The 18,174-nt window shown below is 41.4% G+C and overlaps 1 protein-coding gene across 3 annotated transcripts in view; it reads right to left on the bottom strand.

Annotated features, from left to right (window-relative positions):
• Positions 1-1,858: 1,858 nt before the first annotated feature.
• LOC147003565 (vomeronasal type-2 receptor 26-like) overlaps positions 1,859-18,174 on the bottom strand; it is a 28,875-nt gene continuing 12,559 nt past the window's right edge. For all 3 annotated transcript variants that reach the window (XM_085842241.1, XM_085842242.1, XM_085842243.1), the window contains 3 exons: positions 12,166-12,375; positions 8,027-8,150; positions 1,859-4,125 (listed from right to left, as the gene is read on the bottom strand). In XM_085842241.1, coding sequence (XP_085698367.1) covers positions 3,149-4,125; positions 8,027-8,150; positions 12,166-12,375 — 1,311 coding nt within the window. In that variant the 3' untranslated portion in view covers positions 1,859-3,148. The remainder of the gene's footprint in view (positions 4,126-8,026; positions 8,151-12,165; positions 12,376-18,174) is intronic.

Genomic DNA, 18,174 nt, shown 5'->3' with positions numbered 1-18,174 from the left:
AGTGGGGAAAAGCCTTGAAGATATGGGCACAGGGGAAAAATTCCTGAATAGAACAGTAATGGCTTGTGCTGTAAGATCGAGAATTGACAAGTGGGACCTCATGAAACTACAAAGCTTCTGCAAGGCTAAAGACACCATCAATAAGACAAAAAAACCACCAACAGATTGGGAAAGGATCTTCACCTATCCTAAATCAGATAAGGGACTAATATCCAATATATATAAAGAACTCAAGAAGGTGGACTCCAGAAAGTCAAATAACCCCATTAAAAAATGGGGCTCAGAACTGAACAAAGAATTCTCACCTGAGGAATACCGAATGGCAGAGAAGCACCTGAAAAAATGTTCAACATCCTTAATCATCAGGGAAATGCCAATCAAAACAACCCTGAGATTCCACCTCACACCAGTCAGAATGGCTAAGATCAAAAATTCAGGTGACAGCAGATGCTGGCGAGGATGTGGAGAAAGAGGAACACTCCTCCATTGTTGGTGGGATTGCAAGCTTGTACAACCACTCTGGAAATCAGTCTGGCGGTTCCTCAGAAAATTGGACATAGTACTACCGGAGGATCCAGCAATACCTCTCCTGGGCATATATCCAGAAGATGTCCCAACCGGTAAAAAGGACACATGCTCCACTATGTTCATAGCAGCCCTATTTATAATAGCCAGAAGCTGGAAAGAACCCAGATGTCCCTCAACAGAGGAATGGATACAGAAATTATGGTACATTTACACAATGGAGTACTACTCAGCTATTAAAAAGAATGAATTTATGAAATTCCTAACCAAATGGATGGACCTGGAGGGCATCATCTTGAGTGAAGTAACACAATCACAAAAGAACTCACACAATATGTATTCATTGATAAGTGGATATTAGCCCAAAACTTAGGATACCCAAGATATAAGATACAATTTGATAAACGCATGAAACTCAAGAAGAATGAAGACCAAAGTGTGGACACTGTGCACCTTCTTAGAATTGGGAACAAAACACCCAGGGAAGGAGTTACAGAGACAAAGTTCGTAGCTGTGATGAAAGGATGGACCATTTAGAGACTGCTGTATCCAGGGATCCGTCCCATAATCAGCTTCTAAACGCTGACACCATTGCATACACTAGCAAGATTTTGCTGAAAGGACCCAAATATAGCTGTCTCTTGTGAGACGATGCCGGGGCCTAGCAAACACAGGAGTGGATGTTCACAGTCAGCTATTGGATGTATCACAGGGCTCCCAATGGAGAAGCTAGAGAAAGTACCCAAGGAGCTAAAGGGATCTGCAACCCTATTGTTGGAACAACATGATGTACTAAACAGAACCCTGGAGCTCTTGTCTCTAGCTGCATATGTATCGAAAGATGGCCTAGTCGGCCATCAATGGAAAGAGAGGCCCATTGGACTTGCAAACTTTATATGCCCCAATATAGGGGAATGCCAGGGCCAAAAGAATGGGAATGGGTGGGTAGGGAAGTGGGGGGCGCTATGGGGGACTTTTGGGATAGTATTGGAAATGTAATTGAGGAAAATATGTAATAAAAATATTAAAAATAAAATAAAATAAAATAAAATAAAATTAATCTGTAACAATGTGATATTAAAAAAAAAAAGAAAAAAGTCATGTGATTATCCCATTATATAATGAAAAAGCCTTTGATATAATGCAACACCCCTTCATGTTAAAGGTATTAGAGAAATCAGAGATGACCTTTCATACAAATCAAAATACAATGAAAGTTCAAACTCTGTAATTGATTGAGAATGCTTTTAATATTACCATTATTGGGACATAAATTACATGGTGTACAATTCATTCATTTACATTATGAAATTTTCCAGATGTGGGAGCAAACCTAAAATATCAGTACTCTGGAGGGAGGCTAAGGCAGAAGCGTTACTGCAAGTTTGAAGCCAGTCTGGATATCATGGAAAGTTGCAAATAAATAAGTAAAAAGAAATGAAAATTTACTGGTCTTATTTATATTGGTGTTGTCTTACAACCATTATTACATATATTTTATTTTTTGATTAAGTGTGGTTGGCAACATGAGCACAGAAGTGCATATGAACACAAAGGCCAGAGCTGTTGGATCCCTGGAGCAGGAATTACAGGTGGATGTGAGCTTCCCGACATGTGTCCTTGCCACAAAACTGGTGTCCTCTGGAGGAGTAGCAAGTACTCTGAAACACTGAGCCATCTCTCAATTCCCACAGTCACATTTAGAACTTCATCACCCCAGAAAGAAATACTGTACCCTTTAGACCTCACTCCCCACCAATCTACCCTCCAGAGAACTCAAGAAACCACTAGTCTAATCGGTATCACTGTGGTTCTCCTTCTCCAGAATATTTCATTAAATGGAATATTAAAATATATTATTTTGATTGGCTTCCTTAACTCACTATAAAATTCTGAATACTTAACTATATATTAAACAGTATACTACGTCTTATGTTTATTTTTATTTACAAAAAAAAAAACTTCCTAGTTATTGAGTAAGCGATACCAAACATTCATCAACTGATAAACATTTAGATCCTTTCAATTTTTAGTATATAAATAATGCTTCTCTGAAGATTCATTTACAGTCTTTACAGATATGATTTATAATTCTTGGGCATATATCTAAGAGTGAGATTGCTCGATCAGATAGTAAATCTGTAAAGCAAGTATAATGAAAGGTTGAATTCCCAGTCGGGCTCCTCTAAAAGCAAAAAAGACACATAAACAATCTCCCTTTCAATTTCGCACACACTCAGCAACCCTTGACAATATCATCATCACCTCATGACACTTTTCCCACCGTTGCACTGTATATATGCATGCAACAGGTGTTCTGTGGTTATCAAGCAGAGGTCAAAGAACAAATTAGTGATGTCACTTCACTACATCCACCATGTGGGTCCTGGGTATCACACTCAAGTTGTCATGCTTACTGGCAAGCACTTTTATCCATTAAGCCATCTTCTAAGTTCCCCTATTCAAACAGCTCTTTTAACAAATAGTTATGGAGAAAAAAAATCAGTGACCATCTATGTATCACTATAAACCAATCAGTCAATAGGATTTCGTCTTAAGTATCTCCCTTGAATATTGATCTGTCTTAATACCTTTTGATCCACAAAGAAAGAGTGAGCCAAAATCATATATTTGGTTCTGGTGACTCCCCTGAGAATTTATACCTTCTCTGGAGCAGCTCCCCCTGTTTTTCCTGCTGTGCACAGTACCCTTGCTTTAGCCAGGCAGGAGTGTTCTTCTCAGGTTTCAGTAAGATGATGTAGCACTTGGGAATGAAGATGCCACCCAGAAGCCCAGCAGTGGAGGCCAGGATGGAAAAGATCTCTACAGCCACAGTGGACTTTCCCCGGGCACTGTAATACAGGGGAAGGAAGGCTGTCCAGACACTGCAGAAGAGCAGCATGCTGAAGGTGAGGAACTTGGTCTCATTGAAGACATCTGGAAGGCCTCTGGCTAGAAAAGCCACAGAGAAGGTACCCCCTGCCAGGAAACCCAAGTAGCCTAACACAGAGAAGAAGGTGGCACCAGAACCATCATGGCACTGGATGACAATGTGCTGGGGCTCTGAGATCATATCCTTGTCTGGGAATGGTGGAGAGGTGGCCAACCACACCCCACAAAGAACAACCTGTATTAAGGAAGCAATGAGGACCACTGAGGTCGAAGCACTAGGGCTCAAGAATACCTGGATCCTGCTCCCTGGAATGGTGACTCTGAAGGCCAGGACCACTGTGAGAGTTTTGGCCAGAACAGAGGAGACAGCCACTGTGAATACCACAGCAAAGGTGGTCTGACGGAGGAGGCAGGTGGTGACAGTGGGTCTCCCAAGGAAGAGCAAAGCACACAGGGCACACAGGGAAAGAGAGATCAGGAGGAAGTAGCTGAGAGTTCTGTTGTTGGCCCTGACCACAGGTGTATCCCGGTGTTTCAGGAACACTCCAAGAACTAGGACAGCCAGACCAGCCAGCAAGAGTGCTACCAAAGCCAATATGAATCCCAGTGGTTCCTCAAAGGCCAAGAAGATCTCTGTCCTGGGCAGGCAATGGTCTCTGGTGTGGCTCGAGTACTGCTCCTTGGGGCACAGAAGACATCTCTTCATGTCTGTGGGAGACACATAGACACCATTTCTGTAACACTATAGGAACTACACTAGCTCTGAAGGAAGTTATCCAGAGCTTAACTTCTCTTGCAGCCTCTCCATCAACTAGTATATTTATGCATTATTCTTGGTGACCAGGGATGGAAATGTGTTAGAGGTATGAAGAAAAATTAATATTCTATATCTGTCTTATGTGGGGGTTTTGTATCTGTCTTAAAAGTGTGTACTGTAACACAATCTGGCTTTGAACAAGTTGAGTAGCAGATTACATTGAATTCCTAAGCCTCCTTCCTAGTCGCCTTAAATGTTTTGATATAAAATTGCACTACTATACCTAACTTATATGTGTTTGTGTGTGTCAGTGTTTGTGTGTGCATATGTATGTGACTGGAAGCACATGCATGTAGAAATCAAAGATTATCATTGGATATTGTTCCTTAGTCTCTTCCCACACCTTATCTTACTAATAAAACTTATTAGTAAGATCTACCATGTGGATCTCAGGAGCTGATTTCAGGGTGTCAAAGCTAAACTCAAACTCAAACCCATCTCAACAACTTCATTTTTTAAGAAGTATTTATTTTACTAGTTGAGTGTTTTATCTATGGAAAGACATCATGTGAATGCCTGATAAGTGTGTAAGTCAGAAAATGGCATTACATCCCCCTGAAACTGGAGTTGCACATGGTTGTGAGCCATGTAAGCACTCCTAACTGCTGTGCCATTGCTCTTCAAACCCTTTCCATTCTAGTTGTTGAGAAAGGATCTCTCACTGAACCTAGAGATCACTGAGTTGAACACATTGAGTAGCAACTATACATTTCAATTATGTGAACTTCTTAGTGGTTCATTTTTTTCTCCAATGCTACAAGATATTAACAAATGTTTTAGACTGAATCATACACCCAATACTCATTTGTTAAACTCCATCAGTATCTTAAAACCAAGCTGTATTTCTCATTAAGTTAACTGGAGAGATGTAATAAAGGTTAAATGTCATCACTAGGAAGATCCTATTTCCAATAGGACTGCTAATCTAATGAGAAGTGGGAGTGGGAGAAAGGTGTGACTGCAAATGATTTCATCTCAGCACTTGAGACGCAGAGAAAAGTAATTATCTTTCAGTTCATAGTCAGTTTGGTCAAAAAGGTGAGTTGTTCAATGCCAGCCCAGGCTGCATTGTAAAAACTTATCCAAAAGCCAAACAACAAACTGAAAAGAGGACAGGCAGATAGACAGATGCATGCATGCACATATACACACAGAGACAAAATCTTCAGCAAAAATTAATCCTAATGGCACCTTGACCTTATATTTCCAGCTTTCAGCATGTAAAGTAGTAAGTTCTGTCAAAAACCAACCCAGATTATGGTGGCCTGTGCCAATTCAACCTCTAGGATGAACCCCACTAATACAGAGAAAGGAAGTCACAACACGATATCCACCATGAGGTTTAAAAAGCAAGTGAAATTCATCAGTGTCAGTGGAAGTCAGGGGGAAGGTCAAGGGAGTGGGTGTCCCATGCAGTATCTCAAAAGGGGTCAAGTTAAAATGGTAGGGGGTGTTCAGGGCCAAGAGGAGGGGCACCAACCAGTCTGAACCAGTCTCCAAGGTCAAGTTAGTCAAGCACTCTTGTAGAGGTTTATTTTCTATACCGCCCTGGGCTCTGGGGATAGTACGCACAATGGGGCTTCTAATTAGTCCCCAATATCTCTGCCAATCCCTGACTTACCTTAAGAGACAAAAGCAGGACCATTGTCTGATTCAATTACCTTGGGCACTCTGAATCTCTGGAAATTTTTCTTCTAATATCTTCTTAGCTACCATGGTAGCTGTTTCCTGCTTGGTGGGGAATGTCTGAACCCATCCAGGAAAAACATCTACAAACACTAGAAGGTATTTGTAACCATATTTTCCCGGCTTAAATTCTGTAAAATCGACCTACCAATAAACTCCAGGCTGTTCTTCCCTAGGTCTTTTGCCCTGTTTACTCTTGGCTGCATAAGCATTTACTTACACTGCTCTACTATCTTTCTGGCTCAGAACCTGAGGTCTATATAGAGAGAGATTTCTGAGGAGTATAGTTCTCTGTTCTTGTGGGTGCCATTGTCCTACATTTTCTTGGTAATATTTGGTAGATTATCCCAAAGGAGAGGCAGCAACCTTTTTTTGTTTTAATTGGATGTTTTCTTTATTTACATTTCAAATCTTATTCCCTTTCCCAGTTCCTTCTTCAGAAAACACCCTATCCCATTCTCTCTCCCCCTGCTTCTATGAGGGTGTTCTCCACCCACCCACCCACTTCTGCCTCCCACCCTCAGTTTCCTTACACTGGGGCATCTATAGAGCCTTCATAGGACCAAAGACCTCTCCTCCCATTGATGTATGACAAGGCCATCCTCTGCAACGTATGCAGCTGGAGCCATGTGTATTCCTTTGTTGATTATGCCATGTTTCTTGATCAGGATCCAGAGTGTGTACACTATTTGGTAAATGTAGTTCTGGGAGCTTTTCTTCTCACCTTCTGCAGCCAACAAGATGTTTCTATGCCTGCTTTAGCCCATTTTAATTCCCAAATAAGTAACACAGAGACCTAATAAACTTATTAACAGACATCAAGGATTGTGCTAGGCAGATATTCATCTGTGTATGGCTGCCTACTCCCACTCATTTGGCATTACCTGCAATCTGAGTATTGCAGTGGATCGCTCTATTCCATGTATGTCCTCAATGCTACTCCTCTAAAAATCTGCCCATGGAGAATCTTCCTAGTCCTTCACCTATTCTTCCTTTCTTACACTATCCTTTTGACTGCCAACCCTTGACTAGGATCACAAGACCTTCCCTACTCCTTTCTGCACAGCTATAAGCTGACTCAGAGGTGATGGAATAGAATTTTTACACATCACTGAGAAGGAGATGATTGTCAATGTCAGTGCCTAGACTACAACCAGATCTCTGGATGTAGCAATCAGCACCTGAAGGCACAGTGCACAAAACCATCCCCAACATCTCCCATCAAGACACAAATGAAGAAGGAATTGCCATGGCAAGACCAAGATGGCAGGTAATAGGACATTGGGTTGGGAAGTAGGCCAGTTCAGAAATTTCTGGTTAGGATAGCTCAGAATCTACCTAGGTATAGTGACTGAAGCTTTTAATACATATAAAAGCCTCCATATTGTTATTCAAATGAAGGGCTGGAATAGAAAATCACTTACTTTTATAACAGTTTCCAATAGATAATCCATGAGGTTGTGCAATTATGGATCATTCATTTGTCTTTCTCAATAAAGCACTTTCCAAGGAATAATTATAAGGGAAGCATTCTCTTATTTTTTCGTTGTGAGCCTAGCCTTTAATGGATGAGCCATCTCTCCAACCCGGGAAGCATTCTGAATGGTGTTCCTACCTAAGTCCACAGGAAAGCAAAGACTGGCACACCTCAGTAGATAGGAGAGATGGTATAAATGAGAATGGCCCCCATAGGCTCATATATTTGAATGTTTGGTTCCTACAGGGTGGACAGTTAGAGATGGATTGGTAGCTGTCGCCTTATTGGAGGAGGTGTGTCACAAGATATGGCCTCTGAGAGTTCAAAATCCAACATCAGGTCCACTCTCCACATTAACAACTGCATGCTGCCTGTGAATCAGAACTTAAGTTCTCAGACACTGGTGTAACATCATGCCTGATTACCTCCTGCCACATGTCCTGCAATTATAGCCATGGAATCAGCCTGTGAAACTCTAAGTAAGCCCCATTTCAATAAGTTTCTTTTAGAAACTGCCTAGGTCATGGTGTCTCTTTACAACAGTAGAATAGTTATTAAGACATTGGAGAAATACAGTAAGCTCACAGTGCCCTGTGAATCTCTCAGATTCCAGTTCCATAAGCCCTTACCTCTTTGGTCTGCAAACTGTCCCTCAGGGCATGGCCTGCAATCAAAACAGCAGTGGGGGACTCCCAGTCGGGGTACCTGGCTGAACCCTGGAAGGCAGCTTTCACTGCAGATGGAGGTGGGCACCTAGTAACAAGGAGCATAGTGTCACCAGTGATTCTCCAGAGATAAAGATGCCTGAACTCACACTGAGAAGCAGAACAGAAAAGTTTCCTCTCAGCCCACTATATGAGAGGCCTTTCAGAAAATATTTCTGCCCAAGTGATGCCAAACTGTACAGCTACCATTGTGTGTAATAGAGGATGGGCTACATATAGTTTCCCTAGCTATAGCTTCAGACCTATAAGAAACTGTGTGAGGGTTGGCTTCCAATCTCTCTGTAGCTCATATGTTAACAATTGATGGTAAAGGGCTATAGAGATGACTCAGCTGTCAGGAGTGTGTGCTGCTCACTGACAGAAGCAGTGTTCAATCCCCAGCACCCACAGAGCACCTCACAGCATAACTCCAGTTCCAGAGGATCCAATTCTCTCTTCTGACTTCTGCAAGCACCAAATGTATACATAATACACAAATATTTGTGCAGGCAAAGTATCCATATATGCAAAATAAACAATGAAAACTATAATATTGTCAGACATTACAGAAACACTGCCATTCCCTTCTGTCAAGTCAGCCTGCTTGTCTCAGTTACAAAACCATCATTTTCCCACTATTTCCTTCTATTTATCTCTTTTCTTCTTTTAGATACAATCCATAGCCTGAGCATGCTTCCTTTGATACTCTCAACATTCTATTTCTTATTATGATGCTCCCTGGTGCCTTGTGGCTGCTTGAAGGCCTCTGTGCCTAACTCAGAGGACATGGTTGCCTTTCTTCCTCTTCCCCAGCTCCCTCCCCTGTAAAGATGTTGAGATTTACAATTTGACTATCCTGTGGTTTTCTCATAAACTCAAAGTGTTCTTGAGCTTCAAAAAGACTAAAATTGTGGATAATGACTCCGTTAAAACACACACACACACACAAACTTTCAGAGTACACTCTTTTCATGGGACTTACAAGGACTGACTCGGTTTCTCTTGGCCCAGCTCTACTTCCAGGCAAGGATCATCAAGTTAGAAATGTGGGATGCTGAGGTATCTGCCACAACAGAAAGCCAAGGAAATCCCAACCAGGTCAACCCCATTGAAAAGTACTTCAAAACAATCCTCTGAACATTGACCATGTGTCCTTTATACTTGACAAATCCAAGAATGGGAACCTCATTCTCCTGTGGAAACCTTAAGACCACCACAGACAGGTGATGCCACCAGACCTAAGTTAGACAAAGTTGCAGAGGAGGGGACTCTATCCACTGGCATATGCTGAGGTCCAGCACAGCATCACAGAGTTATCCGGGAAATGCAGCAAGGGTAGCAATGGAAATCAGGGCCAGAAGCTGATGACTTCTTGGAATCTAACTCTTTAACCCTTTGCTATTCTGTGACCAAAAGCAGTTGGCTTCTGGCAATTAACTCCTGCTGACAGAAGCAGGGGTAAAGAAAAAGCTTGGTTACTTAAGTTCTTTTCTCTTTGACCCAGGCTTCTCAGTGGCCAGGCAAGAGGCTTAAGAGTTCCTTAACTCTTTGTGAGCCAAAGAGGAAAGGAAGAGAAAGGGAAGGAAAGAGAAGGGGAGGGGAGGGGAGGGGAGGGGAGGAGAGGGGAGGAGGGGAGGGGAGGGGAGGGGAGGGGAGGGGAGGGGAGGGGAGGGGAGGGGAGGAGAGGAGAGGAGAGGAGAGGAGAGGAGAGGAGAGGAGAGGAGAGGAGAGGAGAGGAGAGGAGAGGAGAGGAGAGGAGAGGAGAGGAGAGGAGAGGAGAGGAGAGGAGAGGAGAGGAGGAGAGGAGAGGAGAGGAGAGGAGAGGAGAGGAGAGGAGAGGAGAGGAGAGAGGAGAGGAGATTTTCAGGCAAATACAGAGACACACATACTAGATGAAGATAAAGAAAGATGCACTGTCACTTTTAATAGTTCTTAGTTTTTATACTTTGTCAAGATAATTGATAACATGATTTTCTAAGCTTTTTTTCCATTCCATAAGTTCATAGTAAGTTTAAGTCAACAGTTCATGTCATAGATCTATAAGATTTAAGGAGTTACAGCAGAATTGTTTACATGTCTTTCAATTAAGACTAGTACCTAAACATTCATTATCTGTTACTAGCTCCATAAGTTCATTATAACTTTAAAGCAATAATTTTTATGTCATAAGTTAGCACTGTTTTGTCAAGAAACAAATCATCTACCTTGTGTCTTACTTTTTTGAAGCATTGTATAGAATGACTAGTCAATCATTTATTTTTTGCCCTTGCACCTATAATAAATTGCCCTTACCAAGTTTATGACCTTTAGTTACCAGTTAGTGGCCTTGTTCCTAATCTAAAAACAGTTGTCTCTTTGACTGTACATTTGTTCAAAACCTGCATTCTTTTCCTAGTACAATTATCCTGTGACACATGAAACTATTTGCAGCTGTTATTATATAGGGGCCTTGAGATTACTTGTATCAGTTTAGGAATGCAATAAAACCATTACCTGGAATTATGCAATCATCAATTCATCTATACAGCATTACTACTAAAAAACACAGATTCATTTTGATTCTGCAGGAGATCTGCCAAATAGAGTGGGTTGATACACAGGAATCATTAGGCTATATAATAGTGACAGGAAAGGCATATCAGCAGCCAGAAGCAAACCTAGGATGAAGTCTCTAAGGACCTGTATCTCAGAGCACACCCATCACAGATATGCAATTTTGTGCCATCTCCAAAAAAAATACACCTGCTTGCCATAGCCTTTCCTAGATGGCTTATAATAGGCACAGGACAGAAAGCTGAGTTATTTTGATGCATCAGATTACACACATAGACAGGTCTACATCAAAGCAGCTGATAATTTTGTTAATAAACATCAGCATTTGAACCTCATATGTTTCCAAAAGTCTTGTGTATTGAATCACTGGTTACAAGATAATGGGTTTTTTGAAGAACCATTGAATACTGATGCATCTGACCTAATCAATTCCTTGATGGACTCTTAATTTAATGAACTATTGTAGATGGTGGAAGGAGGACATGGGAATTAATTGAGGAATGTATCAATGGGGCTATGCACTTGTAAGATATAATGTGTTTACCTATCAAATCTATCTATACTACAACCTCCAACTCACTGGTCCCATGAATTGGGAAACCTCTTCCACCAAACACACCTGCTGCCAAGACATATTGCCTCAGCCACACATACCCAAAGCAATGATCCATCTGGCCTTGGATCTCTCATACCATGAGTCAATAAAAAAACCTTTCCTGACTTCACAGATTCTCTGGTATTTGTCATGGATGGGAAATCTATCACAACAAGTAACCTGAGGGTGTCTGCTGAGACCACTTCCCAGATAGCCCATGCGAAAGTGTTTGGCTTAGTGGGTCACAGCCTTCCTCTTCACAGAGCAATTCCAGAATACAGACAATGAAAATACTCTCAAAATACCAAGAAGTACACATTCTGGTTCTATTTTGTGAGTCTAGTATATCTTCTCCTCATTTTATACAAGTGTCTATGATATAAATATGTGTATTTTGCTTATACATCTATGTAGAATCACACGCATGTATGTACTACTGCATGTGGTGTCCCAAGGTTACTGTTGGGGAATCATCCTCCATTGCATTTCCACTCTGCACATTGATACTCAAAGTAAAACCATGAGAAAACTTGTATGGCAAGTCTCACCAGCTAACTTGCTATGAGCATCCAATTCATGTCACCTTCAAAAACAAAATTACAAGTAGAACACATTGCCAGTTAGCATGTACAAACTTATTGGAGATCCAAAGTCTGGGCCTTGTGCTTGCTTGCACAGCAAACACTTTAGCCAGTGAGCCATTATTACAGCCCCAGCTCTGATACATTCATTTTTGCTGGTCAATAAAGTATCATTCAAAGAAAGGTCTCTTGTAAGGTAAAGAGCATGGTCAGTTATAACTGAATGGCCCACATCCACTTCATGCATAAGTAGACATGAGGAACCCTGGACTTGAAATTTCCCAGAGACTTTGAAACACTAGGACAACAGTTTTCTCTGCATTCAGGGAACTTACTTGCAGATCCTCCTTCAACTGAACCATCATTTTGTTCCCTGAAGACGCTTGAGGGTCTATCATGCCTACGTGGACCAAGTGGAATACACCTGCAGGAGTCCTCTGCCCTTGGAAAATATCAAATTTTGTCACCAAATCTCCGTTGGCATCAAACATAATCTTGATTCCATCCAGAGTCTTGAAGTGTACCTTTTTGAGGGCATGGAGCAGCTGAGAAAGAAAGGGAAATATTGTTGACTGTCCAGGGACTGTACATTTGAGGACATGGAGCAGCTGAGAAAGAAAGGGAAATATTGTTGACTGTCCAGGGACTGTTCAGTGTCTTGTCCAAATGGTGTCTGAAGGTTTACAGAGCTACTTCAAGAAAAACTATCCACAGTAATCATAAGGGGGTAAAACACATGCAATATTTCTAAGGACTCAAGAAAATATTCTAGCTTTACTAAAGTAATAATATATACTTGATCCAGATCAGTTTTAAGAGAGAAAACACATCTCACACTCAGCAGGGATTTCAGAGAACAACTCCACAGGAATGCTCTGTTCTGCTGCAATGTGAGACACAGGAATTGAATTTATGCTTGGAAACAAGAGCCTTTACCCACTGAAATATCTAATCAGCCTTAAAATTAAACCCAAAATATCACAATGTAATACTGGCTCCAGTGTCTCATTTGTCTGTGCAATACTGTCCTCACACTTCCTATTATAATCTTTAGACTCCAAACCCTAGCAAGCCTTCCACAGACAGGCCCCAGCCCACCTAGGCCTCCCAATCACTTTTTTTTAGTACATATTTTCCTCAATTACATTTCGAATGCTATCCCAAAAGTCCCCCACACCGTCCCCCCCAATTCCCTACCCACACATTCCCATTTTTTTGGCCCTGGCGTTCCCCTGTACTGGGGCATATAACGTTTGCCTGTCCAATGGGCATCTCTTTCCAGTGCTGGCCTACTAGGCCATCTTTTGATATATATGCAGCTAGAGACAAGAGCTCCGGGGTACTGGTTAGTTCATAATGTTGAACCTACAGGGTTGCAGGTCTCTTTAGCTCCTTGGATACTTTCTCTAGCTCCTCCATTGGGGGCCTTGTGATCCATCCAATAGCTGACTGTGAGCATCCACTTCTGTGTTTGCTAGGCCCCAGCCTAGTCTCACAAGAGACTGCTATATCAGGGTCCTTGCAGCAAACGCTTGATAGTGTATGCAATGCTGTCATTGTTTGGAGGCTAATTATGGGATGGATCCCTGGATATGGCAGTCTCTAGATGGTCCATCCTTTTGTCTCAGCTCCAAACTTTGTCTCTGTATTCCTTCCAAGGGTGATTGTTTCCAATTCTAAGAAGGGGCAAAGTGTACACACTTTGGTCTTCGTTCTTCTTCAGTTTCATTTGTTTTGCAAATATTATCTTATATCTCACCATACTAAGTTTCTGGGCTAATATCCACTTATCAATGAGTACATATCATTTGAGTTCTTTGGTGATTGTGTTACCTCACTCAGGACGATGCCCTCAAGGTCCAACCATTTGCCTAGGAATTTCATAAATTCATTCTTTTTAATAGCTGAGTAGTACTCCATTGTGTAAATGTACCACATTTTTTGTATTCATTCCTCCGTTGAGGGGCATCTGGGATCTTTCCAGCTTCTGGCTATTATAAATAAGGCTGCAATGAACATAGTGGAGCATGTGTCCTTCTTACCGGTTGGGACATCTTCTGGATATATGCCCAGGAGAGGTATTGTGGGATCCTCCAGTAGTACTATGTCCAATTTTCTGAGGAACCGCCAGACTGATTTCCACAGTTGTTGTACAAGCTTGCAATCCCACCAACAATGAAGGAGTGTTCCTCTTTCTCCACATCCTCGCCAGCATCTGCTGTCACCTGAATTTTTGATCTTAGTCATTCTGACTGGTGTTAGATGGAATCTCAGGATTGTTTTGATTTGCATTTCTCTGATTATTAAGGATGTTGAACATTTTTTCAGGTGCTTCTCGGCCATTCGGTATTCCTCAGGTGAGAATTCTTTGTTTAGCTCTGAGCCCCATTTTTAATGGGGTTATTTGATTTTCTGGAGTCCACCCTGTTGAGTTCTTTATATATATTTGATATTAGTCCCCTATCTGATTTAGGATAGGTAAAGATCCTTTGCCAATCTGTTAGTGGCCTTTTTGTCTTATTGATGGTGTCTTTTGCCTTGCAGAAGCTTTGCAGTTTCATGAGGTCCCATTTGTCAATCCTCAGTCTTACAGCCCAAGCCATTGCTGATCTATTCAGGAATTTTTCCCCTGTGCCCATATCTTCGAGGCTTTTCCCCACCTTCTCCTCTATAAGTTTCAGTGTCTCTGGTTTTATGTGAAGTTCCTTGATCCACTTAGATTTGACCTTGATACAATGAGATAGGAATGGATTGATTCGCATTCTTCTACATGATAACAAACAGTTGTGCCAGCCCATTTGTTGTTAATGCTCTCTTTCTTCCACTGGATAGTATTAGCTCCCTTGTCAAAGATCAAGTGACCATAGGTGTGTAGGTTCATTTCTGGGTCTTCAGTTCTATTCCATTGGTCTACTTGTCTGTCACTATACCAGTACCATGCAGTTTTTATCACAATTGGTCTGTAGTAAAGCTTTAGGTCAGGCATGGTGATTCCACCAGAAGTACTTTTATCCTTGAGAAGAGTATTGTTATCCTGGGTTTTTTGTTATTTCAGATGAATTTGCAGATTGCTCTTTCTAATTCATTGAAGAATTGAGTTGGAATTTTGATGGGGATTGCATTGAATCTGTAGATTGCTTTTGGCAAGATAGCCATTTTTACAATGTTGATCCAGCCAATCCATGAGCATGGGAGATCTTTCCATCTTCTGAGACCTTCTTTAATTTCTTTCTTCAGAGACTTGAAGTTTTTATCATACAGATCTTTCACTTCCTTAGTTAGAGTCACGCCAAGATATTTTATATTATTTGTGACTATTGAGAAGGTGTCATTTCCTTAATTTCTTTCTCAGCCTGTTTATTCTTTATGTAAAGAAAGGCCATTGACTTGTTTGAGTTAATGTGTGAATTAAGATAATGTGTGAATTTGGTTTTGTCATGGAATACTTTGGTTTCTCCATCTATGGTAATTGAGATTTTGCCTGGGTATAGTAGCCATGGCTGGCATTTGTGTTCTCTTAGTGTTTGTATAACATCTGTCCAGGCTCTTCTGGATTTCATCGTCTCTGGTGAAAAGTCTGGTGTAATTCTGTTAGGCCTGCCTTTATATATTACTTGACCTTTCTCCCTTACTGTTTTTAATATTCTATCTTTATTTAGTGCATTTGTTGTTCTGATTATTATGTGTCGGGAGGAATTTCCTTTCTGGTCCAGTCTATTTGGAGTTCTGTAGGCTTCTTTCTTGTATGATCATGGGCATGTCTTTCTTTAGGTTTGGGAAGTTTTCCTCTATAATTTTGTTGAAGATATTTGCTAGCCCGTTAGGTTGAAAATCTTCATTTTAATCAACTCCTATTATCCGTATGTTTGGTCCTCTCATTGTGTCCTGTATTTTCTGGATGATTTAAGTTAGGATCCTTTTGCTTTTGTATTTTCTTTGATTGTTGTGCCGATGTTCTCTATGGAATCTTTTGCACCTGAGATTCTCTCTTCCATCTCTTGTATTCTGTTGCTGATGCTCGCATCTATGGTTCCAGATTTCTTTCCTAGGGTTTCTATCTCCAGCATTGCCTCACTTTGGGTTTTCTTTATTTTTTCTACTTCCCTTTTTAGGTCTAGTATGGTTTTGTTCATTTCCATCACCTGTTTGGATGTGTTTTCCTGTTTTTCTTTAAGGACTTGTAACTCTTTAGCAGTGTTCTCCTGTATTTCTTTAAGTGAGTTATTAAAGTCCTTCTTGATGTCCTCTACCATCATCATGAGATATGCTTTTAAATCCGGGTCTAGCTTTTCGGTTGTGTTGGGGTTCCCAGGACTAGGTGGGGTGGGAGTGCTGCGTTTTGATGATGGTGAGTGGTCTTGTTTTCTGTTAGTAGGATTCTTACGTTTGCCTTTCGCCATCTGGTGTTCTCTGGAGCTAGTTGTTATAGTTGTATCTGGTTAGAGCTTGTTCCTCAGGTGATTATGTTAGCCTCTATCAGCAGACCTGGGAGACTAGCTCTATCCTTAGTTTCAGTGGTCAGAGTACTCTCTGCAGGCAATCTCTCCTCTTGCAGGGAAGGTGCCCAGATATCTGGTGTTTGAACCTGCCTCCTGGCAGAAGTTGTGTTCCACTCACCAGAGGTCTTAACATCCTGTGGAGAGTCCTGTGAGGACCTTTGGGGTATCCAGAAACTCCGCACACAAGGAACCCCGTTGCTGGAGTGAACTGGAAGGGACTTGTGCCCCTGATCAGGCCGAGTTATCTGCTTCTTTAATTAATGCAGTCTTAGTTCCCTGCATGATTGGCTTGGAGCAGGCGCTGTGTTCCACTCACCAGAGGTCTTAGGATCCCGTGGGGGATCCTGTGTGGGTCCTTGCGGGTGTCTGGAGACTCCCTGGGCCAGGAAACCTGGTGTGGCAGTTGACCGGAAGGGCCCTCCCAATCACTTTGACCAGGCTATTCCACTCCTTTAGCTCCACACATGTGGTTCATCTTATTTATCTCCATTCTAGGGTGCAGGCCCATGCTGTCCCTACCATCTGTAATCCTATCACTTCTCCCCATAGTGAGACTTCTTACCCTTGATTCAGACCTCAGGTATTTCCTGACAGAACTTCTCAGGTCTTACTAGGCTCTTCACTTGTTCATCACTCCTTCATTTACTTTACATTTCATCCTAGATTACACACAGTTATCACCACGCTCATATATTATTATTTTGTGATAGTATTTTGCTGTGTAGTCTAGGTTGGCATGGAACTTGATTCTCTTGCCTCAATCTCCTGTGAACTAAGATGGGTCACGGAACTTGGCCTCCTGTAATTTCTAATCTGTCTACCTTGAGCAAAAAGCCAACAACTATCGCTGTTCTTCTGGCTCAAAACTTGTGCATCTTTCACTTAACACACAGAGACTCAGATAATCTCTCTGAAGGCAATGAAAACATAACCCCTCCTTAACCACCACACTTATTTTACCTCATCGAGTAGTGTGTCTTCCAAGGGTCATCATGCATATCTAGGCCTATTCTACCCAAAGCAGAATGAAAAGTGTAGATGGGGGAGAGAGAGAGAGAGAGAGAGACAGAGACAGAGACAGAGACAGAGACAGAGAGACAAAGAGAGAGACAGAGAGAGAGACAGAGAGAGAGACAGAGAGAGAGACAGAGAGAGAGACAGAGAGAGAGACTGGATACTGGGAGAAAATGAAAAAAGGTTTTATATAAATGTATGAAATTTTAAAATAATAGTATACATAGAAAATGAGATAAGGACATGAGAGTTGGCTCAATCATTAAAGTTCTTGCCACACAAGTTAGAAGACAGGAATTAAAATATCCAGAACCATCCTAAATGACAGGTGAATGTGGCACTACCTCTGTACAGCTTCATGGGGGTCGAGAGAGGCAATACCCAGAGTAAGTTATCTACCATCAAAAGCCATATCAACAAGTTCTAGGTTTCAGTGAGGTAGAAGAGTGATTGAAGGGTAATTTCTCACATCATCCTCAGACATTCTCAGACATGTACACACCTCAATCATGTGCCTGCATGCCTGCCTACACACACATACACACACACACACACACACACACACACATATATATATATATATATATATATATATATATATATATATATATATATATACAGAGAGAGAGAGAGAGAGAGAGAGAGAGATTTGATATGTCTTTTGCAATTCTGACTTTCAACATGCCTGTACTAAAAGCATCCACTGTATATCTAAGCTCAATTTAGGACAATAAAATGTTTACCATTATATGAAAACTAAATGTACTTGGTATCTTGTATTTGTACAAAAGCAACCCACTGGAACTGGATTCATCTGATAACACACACACA

Source organism: Mus caroli, unplaced genomic scaffold (genome assembly GCF_978045245.1).
Source record: "Mus caroli unplaced genomic scaffold, Mus_caroli_1 scaffold_8, whole genome shotgun sequence".
Taxonomy (NCBI): domain Eukaryota; kingdom Metazoa; phylum Chordata; class Mammalia; order Rodentia; family Muridae; genus Mus; species Mus caroli.
The sequence above is the reverse complement of the archived record's forward strand: the minus strand, read 5'-3'. Positions and strand labels throughout refer to the sequence as shown.